We start from the raw sequence: 20049 nt of genomic DNA on the forward strand, positions 1-20049 counted from the left end.
CTGTATGGACCTCGCTTTGTGCACGGGGGCATTGTCATGCTGAAACCGGAAAGGGTCTTCCCCGAACTGTTGTCAAAGTTGGAAGAACAGAATCATCTAGAATGTCAATAGATATGCTGTAGCGTTGACTGCCCTGCACTGGAACTAAGGGGCTTAGCCCAAAACATGAAAAACAGCCCCAGACCATTATTCATCTACCAAACTTTAGTTGGCATTCTGTGTTGGGGCAGATAGCAATCACCTGGAAATCAGCCAAATCCTGACTCAGTAAAATCAAAATGTTTGCATTTTGTTCAGTATACCTGCTCTCAACCTCTGATTGCTCAGCCATGAAAAGCCAACTGACATTTATCTGTATTGCTTGCCGTTTAGGGGTTTAGGGCTGGGTTTCTGTATAACCACTGATATCGGCAGTTGTAAAAAGGGATTTATAGTGATTGAATATAAAGTTGAAGTCGGTAGTTTACATACACCTTAGCCAAATACATTTAAACTCAGCTTTTCACAATTCCTGATATTTAATCCTAGTAAAAATTCCATGTCTTAGGTCAGATAGGATCACCACTTTATTTTAAGAATGCGAAATGTCCAAATGATAGAATTATTTCTTTCATCACATTCCCAGTGGGTCAGAAGTTTTCATACACTCAATTTGTATTTGGTAGCATTGCCTTTAAATTGTTTAACTTGGGTCAAACGTTTCAGGTAGCCTTTCACAAGCTTCCCACAATAAGTTGTGTATTTTGGCCCATTCCTCCTGACAGAGCTGGTGTAACCGAGTCAGGTTTGTAGGCCTCCTTACTCACACACTTTCTCAGTTCTACCCACAAATATTCTATAGGATTGAGGTCAGGGCTTCGTGATGGCCACTTTTCCTCCCTCATGACATCTATTTTGTGAAGTGCACCAGTCCTTCCTACAGCAAAGCACCCCCACAACATGATGCTGCCACCCCGTGCTTCACGGTTGGGATGGTGTCCTTCAGCTTGCAAATATAATGGTCATTATGGCCAAACAGCTCCATCAGACCAGAGAACAATTTCTCCAAAAGTATCTTTGTCCCCATGTGCAATTGCAAACCGTAGTCTGGCTTTTTTATGGCGGTTGTGGAGCAGTGGCCTTTACCGTTCTGGGATTGATTAGCACTATTCACGTCTCCTTCCTGAGTGGTATGACGGCTGCGTGGTCCCATGGTGTTCATACTTTTAGCTCAGAGGTTTCTAAAGCAATGACAATTTTCTGGAATTTTCCAAGTTGTTTAAAGGCAGTCAACTTGTACACCTCTGACCCACTGGAATTAGTGAATTATAAGTGAATGAATTTGTCTGTTAACAATTGTTAAAAATCACATGTCGTACACAAAGTAGATATCCGAACTGACTAGCCAAAACTTGTGTTAAGAAATTTGGGGTGTTTGAGAAACTAGTTCTAATATCGCCAACCGAAGTGAATGTAATCTTCTGACTCCAACTGTATATCGTACCGCCAAATGCACCACCTATAGTTAACATCAGGACCTTATAGTTATTCACTTAAGACTAAAAGCTAAAGGTATTTAAATTAGGTTTAACATAGAGGCAGTTGCAGTTATGCGCTGAGGCAGTAGTACTTCAAATTAGAAACTGGCAAAACAATGTAACTAATACAACCAGGTGCTATTGAAATACATAAATATTTTACAAAAAACAACCAGATAATATCAGGAATGCTTGAACTTTATTGATATTTTTTTTTTTTAAGAGCTGGGGATTAGGGTGGAGGGGAAGTCAGGGGTGGGATTGGAGTGAGGTCAAAAGGTGGGGTTGGAGGTTAGGAGGGAATTTGGGATAAGGGAAATTGGGGTTAAGATGTGACATTGTTAAGAGTAGAACTAGTTGCCTCCACGAAGACGCAGGACCAGGTGAAGGGTGGACTCCTTCTGGATGTTGTAGTCGGACAGGGTGCGGCCATCTTCCAGCTGTTTGCCAGCAAAGATCAGACGCTGCTGGTCTGGGGGGATGCCCTCCTTGTCCTGGATCTTGGCCTTGACGTTCTCGATTGTGTCACTGGGCTCAACCTCAAGGGTGATGGTCTTACCAGTCAGGGTTTTAACGAAGATCTGCATACCTCCCCTCAGACGGAGCACAAGATGGAGGGTGGACTCCTTCTGGATGTTGTAGTCGGACAGGGTGCGGCCATCTTCCAGCTGTTTGCCAGCAAAGATCAGACGCTGCTGGTCTGGGGGGATGCCCTCCTTGTCCTGGATCTTGGCCTTGACGTTCTCGATTGTGTCACTGGGCTCAACCTCAAGGGTGATGGTCTTACCAGTCAGGGTTTTAACGAAGATCTGCATACCTCCCCTCAGACGGAGCACAAGATGGAGGGTGGACTCCTTCTGGATGTTGTAGTCGGACAGGGTGCGGCCATCTTCCAGCTGTTTGCCAGCAAAGATCAGACGCTGCTGGTCTGGGGGGATGCCCTCCTTGTCCTGGATCTTGGCCTTGACGTTCTCGATGGTGTCACTGGGCTCAACCTCAAGGGTGATGGTCTTACCAGTCAGGGTTTTAACGAAGATCTGCATACCTCCCCTCAGACGGAGCACAAGATGGAGGGTGGACTCCTTCTGGATGTTGTAGTCGGACAGGGTGCGGCCATCTTCCAGCTGTTTGCCAGCAAAGATCAGACGCTGCTGGTCTGGGGGGATGCCCTCCTTGTCCTGGATCTTGGCCTTGACGTTCTCGATGGTGTCACTGGGCTCAACCTCAAGGGTGATGGTCTTACCAGTCAGGGTTTTAACGAAGATCTGCATACCTCCCCTCAGACGGAGCACAAGATGGAGGGTGGACTCCTTCTGGATGTTGTAGTCGGACAGGGTGCGGCCATCTTCCAGCTGTTTGCCAGCAAAGATCAGACGCTGCTGGTCTGGGGGGATGCCCTCCTTGTCCTGGATCTTGGCCTTGACGTTCTCGATGGTGTCACTGGGCTCAACCTCAAGGGTGATGGTCTTACCAGTCAGGGTTTTAACAAAGATCTGCATACCTCCCCTCAGACGGAGCACAAGATGGAGGGTGGACTCCTTCTGGATGTTGTAGTCGGACAGGGTGCGGCCATCTTCCAGCTGTTTGCCAGCAAAGATCAGACGCTGCTGGTCTGGGGGGATGCCCTCCTTGTCCTGGATCTTGGCCTTGACGTTCTCGATGGTGTCACTGGGCTCCACCTCCAGTGTGATGGTCTTACCAGTTAAGGTCTTCACAAAGATCTGCATCTTGACACTGGGGAAGATAATCATGTTAGACCAAACTACTCAAACCTAAAATAAAATGTAAAATAAACCAGGCTATAAATAAATACACATTATAGGTACCAATCTAGTATTCATAACAAATCTGAGATGCAGTGGGTCAACTTCTAAATAGGGTAGAGCAAAGCTCCTCCCATTGGAGGTAGTACTCAGCTGACGTTTACAGCAGTTCGCTTCAGGTGCCACCATTTTAGAACAAGCTCCACGTAGTGGCTGTCATTTTGTCATAAAACCTTAGTCGAGTCCTGAGGTGATGACAAGCTAGCTGACCATTTTAGTCTATGGGGATGCGTTTTCATTTGCAGTCTAAACGTAATATTTTGTCATAAATTAACCTCCCCTACGACCATTTTACAGCAACATATATTACCACTACTGCCCGATAAACCAAATCGGGATTATCGCTGGGTTTAGGTCTCGAGCGCGATGTTTTTCGGAATGCGTTAGTAAATTCATTTACTACTCCGATTTAGGAGCACTCGTCTTGAGTATGCCAGAGCGCATGATAACTGATGAATTTACAAACGGGCAACACTTAAATATTGCCGGTGTTTAAAAACGCGTAATTAATTAAGTTGCTAGTAGAACAGTTAAGGTTTGTCACCAATGCTCTTGACAACATGAACAGCCTAAGCAGCTCTACTAGGTCGAGTAAAAAGGTCAGAGTGCGGGGTTCTCATTCGTGTCTGGAAGTAGCTAGCAAGCTAGCCAGCGTTAGCCAGTTGGCAGTCAAGCCCCCAAGCTGTTGTGATGCCAGAACGCTCTGATCAACCCTAATCCTCGCTCCGTGAGCGAAACTCTGAATTTACGAACGGACAATCTGACAAAACTGAATTTACGAACACCCAGAGAGCACTGGCACTCATGATTGCATTTTCAAAAACACACCCACTGTTAACGTTAACGTTAACCTTCCCCTCCATCTATATCTAGCTTGATTGAAGGGTTATCTAATGACTAACTACTGTTGAGCGAGCGCCTCGTTTTAGCTTGTTAGGAAGCTAGCCAATACCATATCCAGCCAGCTAACTTTGAGTAAATAACTACTGTAGTTGGCTAAAGCTACCAGAAAGTTAGCTCGTCTATCGTCGACGTCTATTCGTACACCCCCCCCCAAAAAAAAATAGTATATTCGTACATCCCCAATAAGAATAGGAAAAACAATGAACTACCAATTAACATTACGCTGAACTAAGGATCTCTGTGAAAAATGTTGTCATTAATGCTCATTTTGGATAATACCCTACTTACAAACAAATTATCAACGGCGCTGCTCTTGAATCTTCAGGAAACGAGTCTGTTATCGCAAACAAAGGGCTGTCTTATTTATATATTGCCGGTTTACGTATCCCTCCACCATTACACCATATGGAACTATAAACTGCGGATTTTCAAAAAATATCATTAACCATATGGATTGTGTATAAAATGGATTAACTACACGACGTGTATGATATTCCAAATGTTCTGTATGAATGTTTAATTTTTAAGAAATTGGGTAAGAATGGTCATATAAAAGAAGTCGTGCATTGGCGGAGGTAGAAATGTGCAAAAAGAGTGAGTCGACGTTCTCTAGCAACGCGCTGAGCAGTCAAAGCGAATCCAGTCACAGATGTCGCAGTATTAACCTTGACAGCTAGTAAAATCGGATTGTGTTTTTAGATAGTTATGAATTTATGTCCGAAACAGTAACGGAGCCAGAAATCCGTTGGTGGGTGGGCATGCAAAAATTTGGGTGCATATAGCCATAGAAGCACAGTGACATATGCCTCAATGCAGTCATATTAGTAGGTTATTCAGGGGTCTTTCAGTCAGTTATTTTTGTCAACCCGTCTGATTGTCAATCCAGTTAATCTGTTCTGTTATATTTAACCAAAAATGACTAACCCAATACACTTCTTGCTTTGACTTCTATCTGATGATGTTTGCATGTTTAGGTAAAAAGACAAATCATGTTCTGTTTGGAACACTTACAAGTAACAAGCTTTTTTTATTTATTTTTTACCCAGGACCACTCTTGCTTCAGTAAAACCTACAGTTTTGCTACATTTTCAAGCAGCAGTGTAGTTAGTGTAGGAGATCAACCAGGGAACAGTTGTTGAATCAAAGAAATCAAAGAAGAATGTAACAGGAATTGGACAGTTTATTTTAGGTCATAACATTGATTTAATAGAAACAAATTATTTACAGCATGGATCAATTCTACACAAACAGGCCACAGTCATTCCCCACTTCCCACCTCCTTATAAAAGACTGCTTATCCTAACATCAACCAGCCTATATCTAGCTAGTCTCGTGTTGCAATGAGGACCCCAGTGTCCTATTTGGAACGTGAAGTCACAAGCTCGACTGGTCGGCTACTGCATAGCAATCTAGTGGTGCCAAAAGCCCTGGTCTGCCCTAGAAAGCTTATCTAAATTTCAATCGCCAAAACTGACAGTTTTTTGAGAGGGACGGTCGTTTTGGGCTATAAAATTAGATTATTATGATGAAGTTCGATGCCCACTATGAATTATTTTAAAGTTTGCTACAAATCAAGATAATTAGTTAAATAGTGATCCATTCTGACTACTACATCTGTTGTCACACAGGACCACGTGCTGACATATCAATCACGGGCCTGCAGGCTATGAGGTGGATTGCGCCTTCTTGCCATAGACATTAAGGTTGACTCTCCCAGGCAGGATCCTTTGCTAGTTATGTCCACATTCACCAAGATTCTTAGAAATCTTTTGGTGCCATTCATCCCCATTCAGCTAAATGGCATGCTTCAAATTCAAATACTTCCGGCTTCATGCGCCATCAGGACATTTCCATAGGAATACGTCTACTGGTTTATGGTTGCCATACCTCCAAAATCACATCATTGTCACGCCTCTCTTGGAGGTCTGGAGAATTTTATATTGCAAAGACGGTTTGAATTGTCCGCTGATTTTGATTGGATGTTACATTTCAAGAACCCTCCCCCCAATTGCCAGTAGAAGGGGTGTGTTAGGTGCCTCACCGTTTTCCATCCAGTTATTTGTTGCCTATGTTAGTAAGTGCTAGTTCTCAAGTTATCAAGTGTGGCCGACAGTCTGCAATTTATATTTAAATGGTAAAATCAAACGTCACAACTTGAGCCCTTCACGGCATGAATTTTAAGCCTGAGCCTTACCCATGCCTGTGACGTTCAGGCCCTACCCTACCCAGGCGCGATTGCTGCTGCCAAATTTAAGGCCCAATCCAGCCCTTCCCGAAACCCAAAATCAGAAATATCTTCCTGGGTTAGGAAATCCATTAGCTGCTCCTCAGCTAGCACCCAATTGACTACATTCACTCCTTGAAGGAGAGCTCTCCTTGTCCTCGAATTGCCCAGAATGCACCGCACGGCCCACTGACGTAGCATGGGCAACGATTCAAATGGAGTTTCCCATCTCCTCAAAGTATATCTGGTTCTGGTCAACGAATGAAGAGACATGAGAGAGCAGTTAGTTGTGTTACATTATACTTTTTGAGAAATAAACCTTTTTTATATTTGACAAGGTTTACGTACCTCTTATGATCTTATATACGACTGCACTGCACAGCAGAGCAGAGCATTGAGCAAATTACTTATCTTCAAAATGTTAGTGATCAATTTAGTAATACCTGAGCCCTACCCATACCCTAGTTATTTAAAAACAGGTCTTATCCTGCCCTAACCCGATGTATAACGTCGGGCCTGTTGGGATAGGGTAGCAGAGCTCGGCAACACCTTCTAAACTGCTCTGGTGACAGTCTGATGTTTTTTAAAAACATCAGACTGTTACTATGGTTACCTCATGGATCATCAGTATGATCGAAGTCGCCCACAAAATTACGCAATAGTCTTTACAAGCCAGAATGTTGAATACAATTATATTTACACTTACTTTACCGGTTGTACATGCTGTTGGTCCTTTTGGCGGTAGGAGGTGGAGATGGGCTATCCACAACAAAGGGTTGTTTAGACAACTTTTTGTGGTGCTTGTGGGTTCTGTCACTTGTATTTTCAATCTCTTTACGCATAGCATGTGATGCACAATATGTCAGCAATAGCCGAATGTAACCGAACATAATCGACTGAAGCATGCATCGCAATCAGCTGTGGTTTGGTTAGGCTCAGTTACCTCTCAATTAGCTGTGGTTTGGTTAGGCTCAGTTACCTCTCAATCAGCTGTGGTTTGGTTAGGCTCAGTTACCTCTCAATCAGCTGTCGTTTAGTTTTTGCCCGGTTACCTCTCAATCAGCTGTGGTTTGGTTAGGCTCAGTTACCTCTCAATCAGCTGGGGTTTGGTTAGGCTCAGTTACCTCTCAATCAGCTGTGGTTTGGTTAGGCTCAGTCATATTGTGCAAGTGTTTGTAACCTGCGAATTACATCAGTATTGAAAATTTTATCCAGAAATACCAACCATATACAGACCAGCGTACTGAAAGTCTGGCTAATAACGTTTGTGGATATTTTGCCTCAGATTACCTCCTACATAAGGACAAAATCAGCAGACAACAGGTAAAGTAAGTTAAAAATAAGTTTATTCAACATTCTGACTTGTAATTGGATTGTTCACGAATGCTGAGCCTACATGTTAGAGACGATTGTGTAAGTAATTTATTCTTGGATTCTCAAAGAGCCTATTTTTCCCTTGTCTCCATTCATCCACATGGCTGCTGGCGGCACTTTGATATCACCAAAAATATAGTGAAGATTGGCCATTATTTTGTTTTTGTAAGGACCCCCAAAAAATGGAGGTAAGTAAACACATTTTGGAAATGTAAAAAAACAATATAATATACTTTTCTCCATTGTACATCACTTCTTCCTATCAATGAGGTCTAGAGCACATGCATGGTTATGCCCTCTGACTGTGCTTGGTGCTTAGCCACCAGCCTTTTGGTTGATGCTGTTGTCTTCCCTGAGAGGATAATCAGGGGTCATAGGTCAGCGGTGACCGTTGTTCCAGGCGCTGACCCTGTCACCTCTCTGTCTGTGAACCTTTCATGGACATCTAAAGAAGGATGTAGACAGAACCAACACTTATCAGTTCTATACTAAAAACAGTCAATCAGCAGTCGCCTAGACATTGAGGATAGGTGGTTTTTCTGTTAGACTCACCAGAGGACGTTCTTTCTGATGTTGTCTTGCTACAGGAGTTTTAAAGTCTCCCTTCAGAAGCTACAGAGAGAGGACATAAGGTTTACATCAGCAAAAACCTGTGTGTGTGTGTGTGTGTGTGTGTGTGTGTGTGTGTGTGTGTGTGTGTGTGTGTGTGTGTGTGTGTGTGTGTGTGTGTGTGTGTGTGTGTGTGTGTGTGTGTGTGTGTCCGTACCCTTTGTGTGTTGTTGAGGAACTGTGGGTCAGACTGTCCGTAGTTAGGTGGGTTGGCTCTGGGGTCGTAGCCTAGTCTCCCCAGCATGGGGGCGATAGCGTCCATGTCTGCCATTACGTCTGGGGGCATGTGACCTACCCACCGAGTCAGAGCGTCTAAGTTCACGGGCCTCATCACCTGGTCTGTGGACCGTTCCGTTCTGTGACACAAACACACATGAATAAACACACACCAAAACAGCAAGACTCCTCTGCGTCTTTGTGATGTAGCATGGCCTTGTCATCTTCTCTGATATTCACTGATACACACTTTGACAGTGAGACTCCTCCAGGTTTTCCTATAGCCTCTTCATGGTGCAGAACCCCCTCGTGCCACGGCAGACCCAGGAACTTTAGCACTGTCTGCAGGGTGGAGCGAGGGTGGAGGACCAGCCTCTCATACCTCACAGCCAGGCACCTCTTACTGCCCACCTACACACACACACACACACACACACACACACACACACACACACACACACACACACACACACACACACACACACACACACACACACACACACACACACATGGTTGGTCATCACTTTCCACCTAAACACACACACAAAGACGCACACTCACACAGATGCAGGCACAGATGCACTGCATGCACACACACACGTCAGGCACCACTCTCAGCCCACCTAAACAGATACACACACACCTGAGTGCACTGTGTCAGCATGGCCTGTGTGGCTCGGCTCCACTTGGCCAGGCAGTCCCTATAGCTGGAGAGGTCAAAGCCACCGATCGTCACGCGACGCGAAATCATAGAGTACACCGCCGCTCGGCCATCTCTCAGCATCAGCAGGAACTTAGAGCTGTAGAAAGAGAGAGAGGAAGGACGTAGAGGTGTGGCGGGATAGAGGAGGGAGAGAAAAGTGGAGGAGAAAGTACATTACAACTTTCCACCGCACTACTCATAATCCTACCTAACCCCGGTTTCAGGCCTGGAGAGGAGGCGGAGTCAGTGAAAAAGTATATAAGTTATCTCCTGTTCTGTCAGGACTTTGACCTCTGGTAAACAGTCATACGATGTGTTCTCTTCTGTAGGAGGTAACCAGGCTACCTAGTGATTCACTAATGAGTTGTACTGTCTATATGGCTCACATGGGTCAGCAAGTGAAAAGCCACACTCGATCACACCCTTATGTGTGGTGACATAGGCTTTTGGGTTAGTGTACACTCTCATAAAAAAAGGTTATATCTAGAACATAAAAGGGTTCTTCGGCTGTCCCAATAGGAGAACCCTTTGTAAAATCCTTTTTGGTTCCAGGTAAAAACCCTTTTTTGGTTCCAGGGAGAATCATTTTGGGTTCCATGTAGACCTCTGTGGAAAGGGTTCTACATGGAACCCCAAAAGGTTCTACTTGGAACCAAAAGGGTTCTACCTGGAACCCAAGAAGGGCTATCAAAGGGTTATCCTATTGGGACAGCCGAAGAACACTTTTAGGTTCTAGATTGCACCTTCTTTTCTAAGAGTATATGTGTCTCGTGATGGAGGTGTGTGTGTATAGTAAAGTAAGTCAGACCTACTTGGGAAAAAGGTGAGCGAGGTACTTAGCGCTCTTCAATGTAAAGGGGTCTTTATTGCAGAGTAGAGGTGCTGGCTCCCCATGTCCTGCTATGATTTGAAGGAGGAAGGCAGTGACCGCTCGGTCCAGGACCTTGGTGCTGACCCCCTCCTTCTCAGCAGCCCAGCCCAGCTTAAGGCCCAGTATCCTGGGCACGACCCTCGTCTCCTCCCCACACCGCACCGCAGGGTGGGCGTCCAGCATGGCCCTACACAGTGTGGGAAATAAGACGGAGATCAAAATGACAGGGTACAGAGGTAAATACATACAGTATATAACCATATTGAGTGTCAGAATAATACAAGTTCAGTACATTGGTAAATACAAGTAAATAAGTACTCTCCTCCTCCTTTCTCTTGTTATACCTCATCAGGGTGGTCCCGGAGCGAGGCACCCCTCCCACAAACACCAGGGGAATGTCAGAACTGACCCTCCACCCGTCCCGGACCAGCACGGTCACAGGTTCACCCTGGGATGGCTGCCGGCAGGGTAGACAGAAACGCAGGAACTGGGTCAGGGTGGAGATTCCACCCAGGATAAGGAGCCCTGTTAACACCCTCCGTGCTGACACACGCATCACTGATGGAGATGGTTATGCTTGGTCAAGGTCATGGTTTCTTGGTCATGGTCTCTTGGTCATGGTCTCTTGGTCATGGTCTCTTGGTCATGGTCTCTTAGTCATGGTCTCTTGGTCATGGTCTCTTGGTCATGGTCTCTTAGTCATGGTCTCTTGGTCATGGGCAGGAGGCCAACTGTGTGTGCTGCTATTTTAACCAGTTTTTTTTTGTAGAACAGATTTTAAGTTTCAGTGAGACTGACCTTGTTGAAGTAAAGGTAGAGAGGTACTTTCTGGAATAGAGGGAGAGAAACAAGAGGGACAGGAAATTGTACATCTCATATTTAAACACTACTGTTTTGAGCTTCATAAAAACTCTCTCTCTGCTAGGAGCACTGCAGAACACTCGTGTGTTTATCTGAGAGGAACTGGTCTAGCAGGTTCTTAAAAATGTCCACTTCCTCCTCATACTGTATCTCTGCAACAGCCTGGAAATGTTTTTTGATTTACTACAGAAATCTTACTACAAACACACCCAGGGCCTATTCCTGCACAGGTCAAATCTTTTCATGGCGTAAATGGAAAACTTTGTTTGTGGGATCATGATGCAAATATAAAAAATAAGGGTAATGCAGGGGATTCAAACAAACCTCTTGTCTGGTCACGCTCTGTGTTGCAGCCGAGTTACAACTATGTTATTATTCCCCAAGTCAGTGCCTGTCTCAGTAAATATGAAATGCAAACTTTATATGGTCTTATCTGGGATTCTAGAACCTTCGCTGTCACTCCAGTAATCACAGTCAGAAATAGAACACAGATATACAGATAGACCAACCTACTCAGAGAGAGAGGGAAGGTGGAGGGGACCGAGTGAGAAAAGGACGACAGTTGAAAGACACAAACATGCAAGAAAAGGAAAACAAAGTACACAATCTGTTAACATAAAAAGAGAGAGAGAGAGAATGTTTTCTGTACCTTAACGGACGGAAGAGGAAGCTGAACTGTGGTGTTCTAGTTTGAGTGTGAAGCCTGGTGCAGAACAGAGTGAGTTTATGGGGACGGAAGGAAGAATGAAGTAGTTAGAAAAGAAAGGAGAGGTTGAAGCATTGTCAGGACTGATTTCTCTGACCCAGTAGGCCTTATTCTGTTTTTATCTCCATGCTAGAGAGGACAGAAGTCACCCCACTGGGCACAATGTCAATTCAACTTCAATTCCATGTTGGCTCAACGTAATTACATTGCAATGACTTGGAAATAATGTTGATTCAACTAGTGTGTGCCCAGTGGGACCATTGCAACTTCCATGATGACTTTAATTTAATTCGAATGACAAATCTCCCCTGACACTAACCCATAATTAAAGCTGCAATATGTCACTTTTGGGGCGACCCTACCAAATTCACATAGAAAAGCGAGTTATATATATATATCTTTCATTCTCATTTAAAGCGTGTCTAAGAAGTGGTAGATCTGTTATTCTATGTGCACTATTTCTATGCTTCCCTGTTCTTGAGTTTTTGTGTCTTTTGCTTTCAGTTTTGTACGCCAACTTCAAACAGCTGAAAATACAATATTTTTGATTATCGAAAATATGTTTCACAGTTGTTTAGATGGTACAATGATTCTCTATATTATACTTGCTTGTTTGGTCACAAACTGAAATTAGGTGACCTATTAGAATTTGAGCAATCAGGAAATGACAGAGCAATTTATGCATAGTGCACCTTCAGGAACAAATAACTCATATACTTGCTCCAGTTCTGAGGGTATAGCATCTATTTTTGTATGCTTCTTGTGACTGCTTTTGGTTGCAATGCTCAGTCACTGTTTGAATGTTAAATGACGAGACAGAGGCATTGATGCGAGTAACCAGTCTTGTTCAGTAGAACACAAAGAGTTGCAGTAATGAACATTTACCAACAGATGACATCACTGTGCCATCTTACACCCATAACAGCCACTCCTGCCTTTACGCATACACACACAAACACTGAAAACATAGGGCTTTCTTTGAGTCTGACTCCCTCTCTCAGCTGTTTTGTTGGTTAATCACACACACAAACATACACCCTAAGAACGATAGCACCCACTTGTTTTCAAATCTTTGCTGCTAAGAAAATAACTGTTTTTGCAACAGTAACTTTCTATTTGGAAAAACAGGTAGTAACGAGAAGTACTGAAACATGAAGTAGCAACTGTGTTTTTGAGGCTGTTGTGTTTTGAGGTCAGGGGAAGACAAAACTGATGGGTCTGTATGAAAGCGAACCAGTTTCAACAGAAACAGAGTCACCACCGGAGTGTGTGTGAGAGACAGAGATTGCACAATAGGTGAAAAATAAGTTGTTTTACCTACCAGGTAGTGCTCCCAGATACGGAGCCTGTGAAGAAGTATTCAGATACAGCATGTGTGGGACTGTATGGATGTATTGTTGAATTAGCCACAATGGAGAGACATGTTATTTTCTTTATGTTCCAAGTGTAAAACAATTGTTCCATGTTATGCATAGTGACATAGTGACTGTTGTGACTGTTTCTAGCTCTTGTAGGATCATCCCCAGCTCTCGAAGAAATAACAGATGACAAAGACAAGTGTTTTTATTTTTTTTTAGAAAGATTCTATTAGATTTTTTATTTGACCATTTATTTCAGGAAATCAGTAACATGGTACATATTTTATTTTTTTCTTCTCAAAATGAAAATGTACATGAATTAATCTGCAAAAAACACCACATTTACATCAAAATAAATACATAATCTGGTGCCGGTCTTTTCTGGTGTTGTTATGGTTAGTTGGTAAGCTTGCACATGGAAGGTCTGTTACTATGGTAAAACCAGTACTACATACTGTTCTAAGACAAGAAATGGGGCCCAGACAGGAAGAGATAGTAACCTCACTTCCTCTGACAGATTCTAAGGTGCCAATTTACCCCTACGTTTTACATCTCAATAGACCCCATTCATGTACCAATACTTTTAGTTCCCCTTGTTTCTATCCTCTCCTCTCTCTGCCACCCCTTCCATACCTCTCACCCATCATCCTCCTTCTGTCTCCCTCTCTCCCCACCTATTCCTTCCCCTCTGTCCCTCCCTCTGTCCCTGTATTTGATAGTTAATAGTGGACACATGAGTAAATAGTGTTTGTCTCTTTATCTCCCAACGCCTGCAGCCCTGTTCACAGTGGGTGTTTCTCAATATGCTGCTGCCATGCTCCACACTCTCATGCTCCGAGTTCGTTCTCCGAGGACGTTCTCTTGAGTACATTCTTGCGAGGACGAGAGTGTGGAGAATGCATACAAATGTACATTTGAGAAGCACTGCTCACTCCCGTTCTATTGTATTAACTTTGACCAATACAGACAAAACACAAACTACATAAAGCAAACCAAAGCTTGTAATTATCAGCTAGCTATATGTGAATCGTATTAATCTAGCTAGCCAGCTAGTTGTACCAAAAAAAACAAAATGTTATGAAGGGTGGATGGCCAACATTAGCTACAAATTATTTGTCGATAACAGTAGCTAGCTAAAGTTAGCTACCAATTCTTCATCAGTTAGCCTGCAGTCTATGCACACTACTAGTCGATATTCTAGGCAGTTAAATATGCCAAAATGAACAAGATCAAGATAAAATATTGTAGTCAGGCAACATATGAGATGTGAGTGGGCAACTTTTCATTCCAAAGTCGGAGTTCATTTTCTCTCGGTTCAGCTCAAAACCAGCCGCCATTGATTTCAAGAAATGTTGCGTTGTTTTTTATGTGATTGCGTCAACAATCCTGGGAATATTTCAGTTGAAGCTTGCGTTGATGCACACTTCGAAATGTTTACAAGCAAATTACGCACCCCATTTCGCATACTTTGATTTGGATTCATACTCCAACCATGCTCAGAGAATGGTAGTAAGAATATTGAGAAACACCCAGTATCTCCTGTCCTCTCTTCCTATTTTCTCCCCCTCTCCTCTCCTCTCCTCTCCACTCCACTCGATTCCTTTTCCTACTCATCTTCCCTCTCCCTGTTTCCTCTTTCTGTGATTGGAGGACAGGGTCATGGGGGGAAGGGGCAGATCTATAGTCAGTCTGTATTTACATCATTTCCTTTTTGGTGGGGCTGAGGAGGAGAAAGGGTAGGGAGTGGGTTTGGTTGGGTGGGTGGAAGCTTCTTCATTTTGGGATTCTGACAGTTGAGAAAGTCATCATATTGATACCTCATATTCACGGGTGTCCTGAGAGAGGGAGAGAAAGAGTTTTTATATTTGTATTATTTAACTAGGCAAGTCAGTTAAGAACAAATTCTTATTTACAATGACAGCCTACCCCGGCCAAACCCCAACGACGCTGGGCCAATTGTGGGCCGCCCTATGGGACTCCCAATCAAGACCGGTTGTGATACAGGCTGGAATCGAACCTGGGCCTCTAGCACTGACATGCAGTACCTTAGACCGCTGTGCCACTGCAGAGCCCAGTATTAAACACCCTCCTGTCTCATACAATGACTATGTTTGTGTGTGTGTGTGTGTGTACTTCCTCACCCCTCCTGTCTCGTAGAGTGGGTTGTCAAACTCGCTCTCCACTGTGATCTGGCTGTAGGGGTGTGGGTGGATGAGTGGCAGCCGCAGGGTGGAGTTGTAGCGACACCTGGTGGCCAAGAGAGGAACAGCAGGGTGTCAGGACAAAAAAATATATGACACCACTGTTATCCATGAGCAGAGAGAGAGAGAGAACTGAGCAGGATAAAGAATATTACTGTTCTCATGTGAGTCACTTGCCTCATTAATTTGGAGCCTATTTAATGAGGTGAAACTTTGGAATGTTGAAGATAGAATTGTCACACGTAGAGCAGCTGACAAGATTCCCTTTTCTACATGACAGAATAATGTCTGTTCTTCACAATACATTTCCATCTGAATGTTCTGTAACCTTGTGACATATGCTATTCAACCGTAACCAAGGTTGCACAGTCAGATGGGAAGGTAACCAGGGCAGTTTGTGTTTGTTCAATTGTCATAGATTTTCCATATGACCATTGATGAACAATATTGCTTTGAAATGGAAATGAATACAAAATATTCAGCTCCAGTGTATTCAAGTAAGTCGAGTTCAGGGACGCCCATTCACTGGGCAACAAATGGGATTATATTATATGTTTTAAAAAATGAAAGCGGTATTTGCTACTTCAATTGATCCAATGATAATCTAAATAGGTCACTGTGTTGAACAGGTCCACTGGTGTGTAGAGGTGTTTTGAGGTGATAGGGAGTGTAGTCTTACCGTGTGACGTAGACATAGGCTCCTCCCAGCAGCACGGAGAGCAAAAGTACAAGGATGAAGATAGCCAATGCCATGTTACCTCCATCCATACCTGACCCGGCAGCTGCTTCCGCAACTGGACGTGAGCGGAGAGATGGAGAAAGGGAAGGAGAAGGTAGGTAAGGGGAGAGATGGAGAAAGGGAAGGAGAAGGTAGGTAAGGGGAGAGATGGAGAAAGGGAAGGAGAAGGTAGGTAAGGGGAGAGATGGAGAAAGGGAAGGAGAAGGTAGGTAAGGGGAGAGATGGAGAAAGGGAAGGAGAAGGTAGGTAAGGGGAGAGATGGAGAAAGGGAAGGAGAAGGTAGGTAAGGGGAGAGATGGAGAAAGGGAAGGAGAAGGTAGGTAAGGGGAGAGCATGACAGCGAAAGGGAAGGAGGAAGAGAGATAACTTCAGTTCAGTCCCAGTGAAAAGGTGGTAATAATAGAGCATTACAAAGGCAGAAAATATAAAAGCTTATCAGACAATTAACAAAGGGGCATTCACGTTGGCATTTTGGAAAAATGTTACTTCATTTTTCTAGATTTGTATTTATTTATTTAGTATTTGGGTACATCTTCCCAATCTGAAGGTAAATGGCTTTACATGTGTTTTACCATTATAATTACACTGTGCCACCAGTAGGAGTTGTAACATCAATGATACTAACATCAATGATAATAATATCAATGATACTAACATCAATGATACTAACATCAATGATACTAACATCAATGATACTAACATCAATGAGATGTTTTAGGTCAATTTGTTTGTAAATGGAGGCCACAAATACTACATTTACATTACATTTAAGTCATTTAGCAGACACTCTTATCTAATGCCATCAATCCTTTAAAGATCCTGAACAGTCATTCTGAAAAGTACTTTTCTATCATGGCTAACTACCAGGAAGTTTGAAAAGTCAGGCTGAGTGGCCGGGGAGCTTACATTTATGAGCTCGCCTTGACAGACAGCTCTTTGAAAGGCCTATATCAAGCAACTTGGATGCAGTGAGCAGTGTTGCTGTAAAATCATCTCAAGCAAATTCGGTGATATACAAAGCAACACAAACAACATTGAAATTGCATGAATTATATTATTTATTTTTATAAACATAACCCTCCCTTTTGGCATGTCTCTTGTGATGCGGTTTATAGCAGCACTAACAGATGTGTTGACTTGACAGCTGTATCTGAGTTTTGAACAACCCTTCCCCCCTTTAGTTCCATGCTGTCTGAAGATCGAGCTGGCCAGTAACTAGCTAATACCAGACACAGATCAAATCAAAAATCAAATTGTATTTGTCACATGTGCCGAATACAATGCTACTTACAAGCCCTTAAACAATGCAGTTAAGACAAACATGTGTTAATTCTTATGGCTTAGATCCCGCTAAATGGGTCGATATGACAACAGTCAGTGAAAGTGCATGGCGTCAAATTCAAAACAACAGAAATCTCACAATTAAAATTCCTCAAATATAGAAGTAATTTACACAATTTTAAAGATAAACTTGTTGTTAATCCCACCACAGTGTCCGATTTCAAAAAGGCTTTACAGTGAAAGCACACCAAACAATTATGTTAGGTCAGCACCTAGTCACAGAAAGACACAGCCATTTTTCCAGCCAAAGAGAGGAGTCACAAAAAGCAGAAATATAAATAAATTAATCACTAACCTTTGATGATCTTCATCAGATGACACTCATAGGACTTCATGTTACACAATATATGTATGTTTTGTTCGATAAAGATATACAAAAATCTGAGTTTACATTGGCGCGTTGTTTAATAGTTCCAAAACATCCGGTGATTTTGCAAACTTTAATATGAAGATACAAGTGTTATGCACAGAATTAGAAATATGCTTCTCCTTTATGCAACCGCTGTGTCAGATTTTTTAAAAACTTTACGGAAAAAGCAAACCATGCAATAATCTGAGTACAGCGCTCAGACAACAAATCAAGCCATACAGATATCCTCCATGTTGGAGTCAACAGAAGTCAGAAATAGCGTTATAAATATTCACTTACCTTTGATGATCTTCATCAGAATGCAATTTCAAGAATCCCAGTTCCACGATAAATGTTTGATTTGTTCGATTAAGTCCATCATTTATGTCCAAATACAGTGCCTTGCGAAAGTATTCGGCCCCCTTGAACTTTGCGACCTTTTGCCGCATTTCAGGCTTCAAACATAAAGATATAAAACTGTATTTTTTTGTGAAGAATCAACAACAAGTGGGACACAACCATGAAGTAGAACGACATTTATTGGATATTTCAAACTTTTTTAACAAATCAAAAACTGAAAAATTGGGCGTGCAAAATTATTCAGCCCCCTTAAGTTAATACTTTGTAGCGCCAGCTTTTGCTGCGATTACAGCTGTAAGTCGCTTGGGGTATGTCTCTATCAGTTTTGCACATCGAGAGACTGACATTTTTTCCCATTCCTCCTTGCAAAACAGCTCGAGCTCAGTGAGGTTGGATGGAGAGCATTTGTGAACAGCAGTTTTCAGTTCTTTCCACAGATTCTCGATTGGATTCAGGTCTGGACTTTGACTTGGCCATTCTAACACCTGGATATGTTTATTTTTGAACCATTCCATTGTAGATTTTGCTTTATGTTTTGGATCATTGTCTTGTTGGAAGACAAATCTCCGTCCTAGTCTCAGGGCTTTTGCAGACTCCATCAGGTTTTCTTCCAGAATGGTCCTGTATTTGGCTCCATCCATCTTCCCATCAATTTTAACCATCTTCCCTGTCCCTGCTGAAGAAAAGCAGGCCCAAACCATGATGCTGCCACCACCATGTTTGACAGTGGGGATGGTGTGTTCAGAGTGATGAGCTGTGTTGCTTTTACGCCAAACATAACGTTTTGCATTGTTGCCAAAAAGTTAAATTTTGGTTTCATCTGACCAGAGCACCTTCTTCCACATGTTTGGTGTGTCTCCCAGGTGGCTTGTGGCAAACTTTAAACGACACTTTTTATGGATATCTTTAAGAAATGGCTTTCTTCTTGCCACTCTTCCATAAAGGCCAGATTTGTGCAATATACGACTGATTGTTGTCCTATGGACAGAGTCTCCCACCTCAGCTCTAGATCTCTGCAGTTCATCCAGAGTGACCATGGGCCTCTTGGCTGCATCTCTGATCAGTCTTCTCCTTGTATGAGCTGAAAGTTTAGAGGGACGGCCAGGTCTTGGTAGATTTGCAGTGGTCTGATACTCCTTCAATTTCAATATTATCGCTTGCACAGTGCTCCTTGGGATGTTTAAAGCTTGGGAAATCTTTTTGTATTCAAATCCGGCTTTAAAACTTCTTCACAACAGTATCTCGGACCTGCCTGGTGTGTTCCTTGTTCTTCATGATGCTCTCTGCGCTTTTAACGGACCTCTGAGACTATCACAGTGCAGGTGCATTTATACGGAGACTTGATTACACACAGGTGGATTGTATTTATCATCATTAGTCATTTAGGTCAACATTGGATCATTCAGAGATCCTCACTGAACTGCTGGAGAGAGTTTGCTGCACTGAAAGTAAAGGGGCTGAATAATTTTGCACGCCCAATTTTTCAGTTTTTGATTTGTTAAAAAAGTTTGAAATATCCAATAAATGTCGTTCCACTTCATGATTGTGTCCCACTTGTTGTTGATTCTTCACAAAAATTTTTTTTTTTATATCTTTATGTTCGAAGCCTGAAATGTGGCAAAAGGTCGCAAAGTTCAAGGGGGCCGAATACTTTCGCAAGGCACTGTACCTCCTTTTTGTTTGTGTGTTTAGCCCAGTAATCCAAATTCATGATGCGCGAGCAGACGAAAAGTCAAAAAGTTCCGTTACAGTCCGTAGAAATACGTCAAAATTGAGGTATAGAATCAATCTTTAGGATGTTTTTATCATAAATCTTCAGTAATGTTCCAACCGGAGAATTACTTTATCTTCAGAAATGCAATGGAACTCAAGCTAACTCTCACGTGAACACGTG

The 20049-nt window shown here is 42.9% G+C and overlaps 3 protein-coding genes across 6 annotated transcripts in view; all 3 read right to left on the reverse strand.

The window, feature by feature from the left end:
- Window positions 1-1699: 1699 nt before the first annotated feature.
- On the reverse strand, window positions 1700-4693 carry LOC118373304 (polyubiquitin-C). Its single transcript, XM_035759412.2, has 2 exons — window positions 4532-4693; window positions 1700-3251 (listed from the first exon to the last, which is right to left on the reverse strand). Exon 2 carries the CDS (start codon window positions 3242-3244, stop codon window positions 1871-1873), a length of 1374 nt encoding a protein of 457 aa, XP_035615305.2. The 5' UTR covers window positions 3245-3251; window positions 4532-4693; the 3' UTR covers window positions 1700-1870.
- Window positions 4694-7796: 3103 nt separating this feature from the next.
- tpst2 (tyrosylprotein sulfotransferase 2) lies at window positions 7797-11848 on the reverse strand. 2 transcript variants are annotated; one of them, XM_035759410.2, is made up of 8 exons: window positions 11751-11848; window positions 10585-11068; window positions 10182-10427; window positions 9310-9466; window positions 8917-9077; window positions 8608-8806; window positions 8394-8453; window positions 7797-8286 (listed from the first exon to the last, which is right to left on the reverse strand). In XM_035759410.2, exons 2-8 carry the CDS (start codon window positions 10794-10796, stop codon window positions 8254-8256), a joined length of 1068 nt encoding a protein of 355 aa, XP_035615303.1. In that variant the 5' UTR covers window positions 10797-11068; window positions 11751-11848; the 3' UTR covers window positions 7797-8253. The 2 variants fall into 2 exon arrangements, with proteins under 2 accessions (XP_035615303.1, XP_035615304.1); XM_035759411.2 differs by lacking the exon at window positions 11751-11848 and adding an exon at window positions 11426-11732.
- A 2245-nt stretch (window positions 11849-14093) lies between these two features.
- Window positions 14094-20049, reverse strand: part of LOC118381621 (seizure 6-like protein) — an 87750-nt gene continuing 81794 nt past the window's right edge. For all 3 annotated transcript variants that reach the window (XM_052525509.1, XM_052525508.1, XM_052525510.1), the window contains 3 exons: window positions 16046-16160; window positions 15307-15412; window positions 14094-15000 (listed from right to left, as the gene is read on the reverse strand). In XM_052525509.1, the coding sequence (XP_052381469.1) occupies window positions 14971-15000; window positions 15307-15412; window positions 16046-16160 (251 nt within the window). In that variant the 3' untranslated portion in view covers window positions 14094-14970. The remainder of the gene's footprint in view (window positions 15001-15306; window positions 15413-16045; window positions 16161-20049) is intronic.

This window comes from Oncorhynchus keta, chromosome 9 (assembly GCF_023373465.1).
Source record: "Oncorhynchus keta strain PuntledgeMale-10-30-2019 chromosome 9, Oket_V2, whole genome shotgun sequence".
Classification (NCBI taxonomy): domain Eukaryota; kingdom Metazoa; phylum Chordata; class Actinopteri; order Salmoniformes; family Salmonidae; genus Oncorhynchus; species Oncorhynchus keta.